General features: G+C 45.5%; 1 protein-coding gene and 1 non-coding gene across 4 annotated transcripts; both read left to right on the forward strand.

Moving 5' to 3' along the window:
• The first annotated feature begins 17 nt into the window (after positions 1–17).
• On the forward strand, positions 18–9,664 carry colgalt1a (collagen beta(1-O)galactosyltransferase 1a). 3 transcript variants are annotated; one of them, XM_019861835.1, is made up of 12 exons: positions 18–503; positions 5,464–5,574; positions 5,649–5,766; positions 6,729–6,863; positions 6,942–7,146; positions 7,365–7,484; positions 7,558–7,634; positions 7,884–7,990; positions 8,103–8,235; positions 8,331–8,458; positions 8,617–8,823; positions 9,130–9,664. In XM_019861835.1, exons 1-12 carry the CDS (start codon positions 256–258, stop codon positions 9,395–9,397), a joined length of 1,857 nt encoding a protein of 618 aa, XP_019717394.1. In that variant the 5' UTR covers positions 18–255; the 3' UTR covers positions 9,398–9,664. The 3 variants fall into 3 exon arrangements, with proteins under 3 accessions (XP_019717394.1, XP_019717564.1, XP_019717480.1); XM_019862005.1 differs by having other exon boundaries at positions 8,617–8,827; positions 9,130–9,211; XM_019861921.1 differs by lacking the exon at positions 18–503 and adding an exon at positions 4,077–4,150.
• Positions 3,988–4,060, forward strand: trnam-cau (transfer RNA methionine (anticodon CAU)). Its single transcript has one exon. It is a non-coding gene; the product is annotated as a tRNA-Met (tRNA).
• Positions 9,665–9,895: the final 231 nt, after the last annotated feature.

The raw sequence follows: 9,895 nt of genomic DNA on the forward strand, positions 1-9,895 counted from the left end.
AAACACAATATGTGTTTGACTACCTTATTGATTCCTTTTAATTTGCTCGTATTGATTGCGATGAATGGTTGATTCCCCACAGTGGCGAAGTTTTCTCCTCCCTCCCTTTAACATGACGCCGTCCTCCCCTTTAAAGCCCAACTTTGCAGCTCCGCTACAACAGCACAATATCTATTTTTCTCCCGGTTTATATGATTGCACCCAGCCGAGGCGGATAGCATTGTGTGCACCACCGTCCATCACTCACATTTATTTATGCAGACCAATTCCATCCGAGGAATCGCCATGAGCCACGGCGTCGTCTTGGTTCTACTGTGTCTGTTGTGCGGCTTCTGCACGCCCTCCCTGGGCTACTTCGCCGAGGAGCGCTGGAGCCCCGAATCACCTCTTCTGGCTCCCCGGGTCGTGCTCGCCCTTATCTGCCGCAACTCGGAGCACTCCTTGCCCTATGTGCTGGGCTCCGTGGAGCGCCTCGACTACCCCAAAGAACGCATTGCCGTGTGGTGAGAGAGAAACCCCCCACTTCTATAAAGTGTTGGCAGTTTTTCCCAACATAAATAAGTGCATGCTTTGGTGGAAGGTATGGTGTTCATGAGCGGCTGTAAAAAATCTGCATCAAGTTGTGCTCCTGTGCACCACGTGTGTATGTATGTAGTGAGTATGATGTACATTGATCTGTATACGTGGAGGCGAGCGGGGGTGGGGGGTGGGGTTGGGTGTTTGTGTGTCCAGTGATGCACAGCCATCTCCTGTCATCGCAGGATAAGGAGTAGCGCGTTAACTAAACAGGGATTATTTCTAAGGGGTTTGTTGATCATACAATATAGTAACGAACATCCCCCAGTTTGCTTGCACTCTCGTGAATGCTGAGAGATGAGCATTCGCACTCATGCCATCATGTCTCGTAACTGTTTTATCATGAGTGCAATCTTAACACAAAACAATTCCCCCAATGTACAGTACCACTCATTCTGTGGAAAAATCCTTGAGGAGCCAAAAAAAAAAAAACTCCCCCAAAAACAAGTGTTATCATACGTGAAAATATTTTTGTTTGGGTGTTGCAAATCAGGGCGGCACGTTGGACAGCCGGTTAGCACGTCCGCCTCACAGTGCAGAGGTGCAGGATTCAATTCCAGCTGCTTTGCTTCGTACCGCCACTTGCTGCCGACTGAAAATGACATCACAGTGCAAAATGGCAGCCCCCTGAGATGAGTAAAAACAGGTGGACTTTTCTGCTCAATTGATATTTCACTAACACATATTAATCAGAATACCACGTTTAGACTGCTGAGATGCTTGGAACATATTTTTAAAACACATTTTTGACTTGGACTTTTGCTTAAATAACAAAACGGGGGCGTTCCAGACGACAAAATACTCAACTCAGGCACTGTTTTTGCCATGCTTAAAAAAATCTGGAAAACTGAAATGGTGCAAAATGCTCGAGCGCTATAGCTGAACAATTCAGTATGACATTGTTAAGTCTTTGCATCTTTTTTCCAGGAATTGGCTTCAAACTTGTATAATGTATTTTTAAATATATCTTTAAATTCACTTTACGGGGTCGTTAAACACTTATTTACACGCAATTTGTATGTAACTCTCAGTTCTCTCTCAAGCAAAAGTGAGGGGCGGTACAAGTTTTTGAGTTTCTCTGCTATGAGTTTAACAACATGCCGCAACAGCCCACCCGCACCTAAACCCCGAGGAGGTATGCTTGTCACACACCAGTTTCACCTTATGTGGCTCCTTTCATGCGGGCCAAGCTATTGCCCCCTCCCCTCCCATTTTGGTGGCCATCCAAAACTGCCCTCAAGCGATGACAGTTTTATCCATACAGCTGTGTCGTGTTGTAAACATGTGGGAGACCTTTTTTTTTGTAAGCAAGCCATCAGCAATGGATTCTCTATCTACATTTGAAGCTTTATACACAAGACGCAAGGCCCAAAAAAATGAAAGCTACTTGTGAATGTACCACCAACAGGCTTTGGACAAACATTTATTGGAGCAGAGAGATTGCGTGTCATGTTTGAGGACTTGTAGACGAGCGATGGCTTAACAGGGAGCTGCTGCAGTGTTCTCACACACTCCTGAGAAATGTGTCCCATTCCAGACTGTCTGGATGTAGTCCATACGAAGATAAAAAAAAAAAAACAGCACTGCAGCTGATGCTTGGCCCGTAACACAACTCGGAAGTGTTGAGTGTGTTGATGCTACCTTGTTTAATGCTGTAAAGTCCAAATAAAAGCAGTTTCAAGCTAATTAAGACCCGCGTAGCTTTTGCTTTTTAGTAGCTTACCGCTATTTGTGGAACTACTGAGAGAGGCCATAAGTGCTCATGTGGGAAATGACAGTGAGACTCAGAAGTGTCATTTGACCCCATCCCGAGCGGTGATCTGTTATTGGATCTTATCTTATCTTATCTTATCTTATGTGCTTGTCATTGATTGTCCATCACGACAGCATTTGGTACCAGGACACCGCACTCCACAATTGGATAATCGACTTAGTGCTCGTGTCCTTGGACTTGCGGCCGCATGTTTTGGACTGTCGGGTGAAGAGAGGGGCGTAGTTCTCACCCGTGTTGGTTCCAGTGGAGCTGGAGCGACCTGGTAGACTCAAACATATCAAAGGGATTCTGCTGGGAATGTCTGGCAGAGTCTCCTGTCAGAAAGAGTTTCAAGAATTGTGACCATGTCGGAGGGTGGGGGGGCTTAAGCCCTATTCACACTGCACTTGCTCAGTGTGAAATCGTTGCACGGCAACAGGAAGATGACGATGGCACCCCGGTTGCCAGCGTGCCCCTATTTGGAAGTGCTGACATCGCAGCCTACCAAATAAGTAAAAGCGGAGATTTTGCCGCTGATTAGACCACACCTGGAAAAGCTGTATCTTTTATGCTTACAAAAGAAAGCCCTGACTTTGTTCATTTTTAGCAGCAGAGAAAAACTAATGGCTCGGAGGGAACTTGGAATCGTTTGATCATGCCATTACTTGTAAATAAGTCTGCCAAAATAACATTAAATCACTCACAATTGACCCAAGGGTAATATAAACAGAGTGAACAAAATGGGTTCAATGACTGCCCCATGAGGTACCCCACGTCGTTGCCTTTTGATCAGACACGCATTCACATGAATGCTATCGTAGGTTCACAAGTTCATTTTAATGCTAAGAGTCAGGATGTTCACACAGAAACATTCCTGCATTAGCATATTGCAAATGAATGAATAAGCATGAAAAGTGCGTTTGCTGACATTCACACACCAAGAATTCTGGCATTCATCCACAGACAGCGAGGAAGTAAGTGCTATTTGGGAGAATGCTGAGAGCCAAACGTTTGTTCCAATGCTATTATGCGTAAACGTGTTTTTTTTTTTGTGAATGTTGAATGATCGGAAATCTTAAAAATAAATAAATGAATAAAAAATACCCAGCAAGTAAAAATTTGAAAATGCTGAGTCCAGCATTCCCCCCCCTGTGTTAATGTAAAAAGACAAGCACTCACTAATGCCTTCGTGCATCTACATTGCCTTGAAAAACCGAATGGACTTTTTTTTGGTTCTGTTTTTTTTTGGGGGGGGGGGTATTTGTAAGGCCTATTTCGCCCACGGGAGTCTTCAGTACCACTACTTGACAATACAGTCAAACCTCGGTTTTCGAACCTCTCTGTTCTCGACCAAATCAGTTTTCGACCAAAAATTTCGATTTTTTTATGCCTCGGATGACGACCGAATTTCGGTTCTCGAACAAACTGAGCGCACTTGAATGCGGCACTTGACTCCTCCCGCCTTCCTTACAACGACGAAGTGAGCTTCCTCGGGTAGACTAGGAAGTGACGCTTCCTCGTATAGTTGCATTGTGAACAGACGTGTTCAATAAAGAGCGTAGTTTCGGTTTTCGAACAAATCGGTTTTTCGAACAGCCTTCTGGAACGGATTATGGTCGCAAACCGAGGTATGACTTGATAATGGAATGAAGTGCAGAGCCTCGTTGGCGCAGCAGGCAGCGCGTCAGTCTCATAATCTGAAGGTCGTGAGTTCGAGCCTCACACGGGGCATATTTTCTTTTGTGAGGGGGTGGTCGAGCTCATGGTAACCAAATCAGCTCAGCCAGTTACCCCCGCCCCCCTCTTTCCGTGGTTGTTTAAGTCAGTGTTTTTCAAACTTTTTTGAGCCAAGCCACACTTCTTTCATTGAAAAAAATCTCGCGGCACACCACTACCTGGAAACGTGAAAAAAGCTTATTTTAACAATTAAGTGTAACTGTATCTTGTTAAATAAATATTTATTTTTTATCTTTCATATTTATTGTTTCACCGTCGTCCTGCATTCATGCGTCACAAATTCGCCTGTCTCTCGTCGAAACACAAGGGAATTGGCTAGCTGTTGCTCCCTCCTAGCGGTACGAGAGGGTACTACATGATTACTTTCTGGGCGAAAGACCGCACAGGCATACAAATTGGATATTTTCCCGCGGCACACCTGACAATGTCTCGGCGCAACCCAGAGTGCCGCCGCAACGAACGTAATTATTTTGCCTTAATTAATTATTTTTCAATAAGCCGCCCTACACAGGCATAGTTCCTTTGCTTGAGGAGTTGCCATTTTATAGGGGTTGATTTCACGGAAACTATTTCATTACCGTTATGTTGTATTTGGAAAAAGCAATGAATTTATCGTTAGTTTTCTCGATTGGCCCCGAGGCCTGAGACTTTATCAGGTCATGTTGGTATGCTAACCACGAGCCAAATTATCATGGCCTCACTGTTTTACAAATACAGCTTTAAAATGTATTATTTTGAAAGTATTGGATTTTACTTTTTAAATAGAAGTTCAACAGTGAAATTATGTATTTCTCAGAAAACGAGGAGCTGCTAATGTGTTCATCAGCTTTGTGATGTAAACAAACTGTTTGATGATTGTTGATAGCCGTACTAGTTAGCCAGTTAGCACTAGCAGTAATGCAGTATCTTAATGTGACCTTATAGTTGTCAAGAAGTTAATGGTGGAACTCTCAATGTTAGCCGTACTAGTTAGCCAGTTAGCGCTAGCAGTAATGCAGTATCTTAATGTGACCTTATAGTTGTCAAGAAGTTAATGGTGGAACTCTCATAAATGTAGCGTCCTTTGCTAAGCTGCGGAGGGGTTGGGTCACTGATGACTATATGTATATTTTTTTAACAGCTCGTATAGCACCATAGAAAGTTTTTGTGGTTTTGAAACCAAGACGAACTGGCCCATGCTTACTGGCAATCACGGTGATGCAACTCCTGCAACTGCCCGTCGCATTCAAATGTGTAGATGTTGAGCTTTTTGTTTGGTATCGTTAACACTTGCCCTCATTCCCACAGCTTGCACACAATGTTACACCATTACACAACCATTACACGACTTCTAGAGATGTCCTTTTTTTCTGCTTTTTGTAACCTTATAGATCTTGTTTATCATTACATTTTGACAGGGTGGCGACCGATCATAACGAGGACAACACCACGGCCATCTTGCGTGACTGGCTCGTCAAGGTGCAGAATCTTTACCATTATGTGGAGTGGAGGCCAAAAGAGGAGCCCAGGTTGGTTGATTTGTATTAAGTGCTTGCTGAAGTTGTTGAGGAGTTTGAAGACGAGCTCCGGATGTCTGTTGCAGTCGCTACGAGGACGAAGAGAGTCCCAAACAGTGGCCGGACCCCCGTTACGACCACGTCATGAAGCTGCGGCAAGTTGCACTGGAGTCGGCCCGTGAGATGTGGGCTGACTACTTCATGGTATGTTGATTTAATAAAGGCGGACTCACATACAAGTCGTGCAATGCGGTCGTTTCTTGGCACCTTGCATAGTTGAAAGAAATACAACACCTAGAAATGGATTGTTGAAAAAAAAAAAAGAAAGAAAAAAAGGCCACAGCATGCTTGCTCATGCGCAGGGACTCGCAATCCCACGCTGTATGCCACATACAATGCAATGACTCCTATTGCTAGGCAGTCAGAAAAGCAGCCAAGTAGGACTAAACCAGTCAAAAAAAATATTCCATGTCATGCAAAGATCAAAGTCTCCGCAGTGGTATAGCTTTGTAGTCCAATCATAGTCAATGGGTAAGTACAGGGACATTTTTGGCGCTGGAAATTGGAATTGGACGCTGTCATATTTGTCTGCCGCCTTTCGATTCTGGTGTGGTTCATCTGCGATGTTGCCTCGCAGTGGCACAAAGATGAACCTCTACATGTTTCTATTTGTACTCCCAAGCCCTGCCCGCTCACTGCAGCTTTTGAGCATGGGGTGTAATTTAGCCACATGTAACATCCAGAAGCTTTGGCGCGTTTGTTGCGCTGCGGATGTCAAGAGACTTTGGCCTCTGGTACGGAAAAGAGTGTGTGCCTTTTGCCAAACTGGATTGCTGTAATTTTAGGCTGTTTAGCCTTCATTTGTTGTCTATTATTTAACCTTACTTTAGTCGTAAAATACCTAAGCTGTTCATACCTCCATAAATTAATTTGATGTATAATTTTTTTCCCACAAATTCCACAGTTGTGAGCAGAAGTATAGAGAGAGAGAGAGAGTCTATCTGTAAGCACTATACAGTACAGTATAAATCAATTGTATTGTGCAATATGTATTATACTGCCCTCTGGTGGCCGTAGCACACATATACACCAGAAGGTATTGCTGTCTCCGTGAAGGTAAACTGCACTCCGAAATTTGACGCACAAACTGTTCAATTCTTGTGCAGTTGATGGACTGTGACAACCTACTCACCAACCCAAACGTCCTCTGGGATCTCATAAGCGAGAATAAGACAGTCATCGCCCCAATGCTGGATTCCCGGGCGGCTTATTCCAACTTCTGGTGTGGGATGACCAGCCAGGTTCTCGCCACGTTCTTCTTTTGGACGACGACAACAATGACGAGCGCGCGTGGACTGATCCCCGTTTTTCTTCGTCAGGGCTACTACAAGCGCACCCCGGCCTACATCCCTATGAGAAAGCGTGTGCGAAAGGGCTGTTTTGCGGTGCCAATGGTGCACTCCACCTTCCTGATAGACCTGCGGAAGGAGGCGTCCAGGCAGCTGGCCTTTCATCCGCCGCACCCTGAGTACAACTGGGCCTTCGATGACATCATCGTCTTCGCCTACTCGGCTCGGATGGCAGGTGAAGGCCAAGTACACAAAATGCCCATTTTTTTTTTCCTAAACTTTTTTTCAATTGTGACGTTCACACACTCACTTCAGATGGATAATTAAATGTCTTTTTTTTCCAAGCGCACAGAGATGGGCCAAGTTAAAAATATCCAAAGTGTGCTTCTTACGGTTTGTGCACTCTGCTTTCATTGTTTTACGCTAACTGTGTCATTCTCTGCCCACAAACAGACGTGCAAATGTTCGTGTGCAACCGAGAGATATACGGCTACATCCCCGTGCCGCTGCGCGCCCACAATACCTTGCAAGACGAAGCCGAGAGCTTTATGCATTGCCTGCTGGAAGTGAACAGTGAGTAGTACCAAGTCTGCTGCGCTCGCTGCGCTAAACGGACAACTAACAGGAGCACTGGCTGTCTCTGTAGTACGACATCCCCCGGTACTGCCGTCCAAGTATATTCCTGCTCCCTCTAAACACCCGGATAAATTGGGCTTCGATGAGGTAAGCGAGGACAATTTTGTCCCTCAACATGCTTCCCTGCTCAATTAGAGTTGTACCTCGAACGAAGAGGATTGTGAAAGTCTGCTAGCTTAATGCAAACACGCAATCCTAAATGCCATAGGCAGGCTAATAAAACTAGCATCGATGTAGCAGTACTTGTTAACCTTAATAGCGTTTACTCCCGAACTCCTTTATTAGCTGTTGTGGTTCGGAATGTGCAATTGCAAGGAGTGTTTCTTGTGCGGCAAGGTCTTCATGATCAACCTCCGGAGGCGCACTGACCGCAGGGAGCGCATGCTGAGAGCTCTCCACGAGCAGGAGATTGACTGCAAGGTCACTGAGGCTGTCGACGGAAAGTGAGTCTAAATTGGTACAGTACATGCAGGATTGGTCAGAAGCAGTTTATTACAATTAACAAAAACGAAGTCACGAAAACTAAATTTCTTTCCCCCCCTTGTCTGCTCGAAGGGCTTTGAATATCAGTGACGTTCAGGCGATGGGCATCCACATGCTCCCCGGGTACAGCGACCCTTATCACGGCCGCCCGCTGACCAAAGGAGAGCTGGGATGCTTCCTTTCGCACTATAACATCTGGAATGAGGTCAGCAAGCCATGACCCAGTCAATCAACCGTGATATGACCATCATCAACGTCATCCGTGGACATTCTGATTGCGATTTCTGAATTTGTGGTCAGATCGTCGAGCGCGGCCTGCTCACCTCTCTGGTGATCGAAGACGACCTGCGCTTCGAGGTCTTTTTCAAGCGCCGTCTCATGTATCTGATGAATGAAATCGAGGACGAGGGACTCGACTGGGATCTCATGTGAGCGTGATTACGTTTTTTTTACCCCCCACGACCCTCAAAGACTTTTAATCACAAGTCAGCAATTTTGTGAGGGGAAACTTTTCAATCGGAGATCCAAATAAACTCAGTAGATGACATGTGTGCCCGGATTCTGAATCTCGCTCTTGTTTTGCCAGCTACATCGGCCGCAAGCGAATGCAAGTGGACCACTCGGAGAAAGCGGTGCCCAACATCCATAACCTGGTGGAAGCCGACTATTCCTATTGGACTCTGGGTTACATGATATCCCTGCAGGGAGCCGAGAAGCTGTTAAGAGCTGAGCCTTTAAAGCGGGTGCTGCCGGTGGATGAGTTTCTCCCCATCATGTACAATAAACATCCAGTGTAAGTGAGTTTTACACTTTTACACAGATGTGATCCCTTTGCCGAATTTTTCAGTTGGCTCACTGACATCATAATCAACTTTCATTTCGTTCATTCATCCGTTGATGAAGCAAGGACCAAGATGGAAGACTGTAATAACTTGGATGACATCATACACATTTGAATGTAAACAAACAACTGTTTTCGAACACCGTTTAGTTTGTCGGTTCCATGAGCGCTGCACAAATATTACTGTGGGTGAACAACTGGCAGAGGATAGATTTTATGCTTATTTGTTCAAATTGGACCTTTCCCCACCCCTCCCAGGACTGACTACATGGAGCAGTTCGAAACGCGCGACCTGAAAGCCTTCTCGGCGGAGCCCCTCCTGGTGTACCCCACCCATTACACAGGCGACTCGGGCTACATCAGCGACACGGAGACGTCCACCGTGTGGGACAACGACAAGATCCGCACGGACTGGGACCGAGGACGCTCGGGTAAAACTCACGAGCAGGGGCAGCTCAGCACCGAAGCTCAGAACTCGGACGTGTTGCAGTCGCCGTTGGACAGCACGGCACGGGATGAGCTGTAAGACAAACTCGCTCAAAAAAAAAAAAAAAAAAAGTACCCCTTTTGTTTTGTAATTTGACACTTTATGCTTTGGCATCACAGTCAAAAAAAAATGTTGTGTTCTGACATGCTCATGGAAAAGGCACTAGACTTGCCACACGGGATGGCATTTGCAGTACCCAGCGTGTGTCTGTCATACAGAAAAGAAGCTTTCTATCTCATTGGTTATCCTAAGGTGACGTTTACACTGTGAATCAGGATTTCAGTCTAGTAAACGGGTTCACACCTCTGCTTGTCTTCCTCTCTGGCGTGGCCAAACGGAAACATTCCTTCAGAAAGTATCGTAGCAGCTCCCCCTTCCCCCTCACCAAAATTTTCCGAATAATATCATTCAATCCGGATTGAATCAGAAGCACCAGCACCAAAAATGCCACGCTAAGTCTTTGAGATGCTGTCAAGAAAGAAACTGACGCCTCACATCGTATTTCATCGGTCCTCAACATCCCTTTTGGTGTTCTCC

Source organism: Hippocampus comes, unplaced genomic scaffold, assembly GCF_001891065.2.
Source record: "Hippocampus comes isolate QL1 unplaced genomic scaffold, H_comes_QL1_v1.1 scaffold171, whole genome shotgun sequence".
NCBI classification, from domain to species: domain Eukaryota; kingdom Metazoa; phylum Chordata; class Actinopteri; order Syngnathiformes; family Syngnathidae; genus Hippocampus; species Hippocampus comes.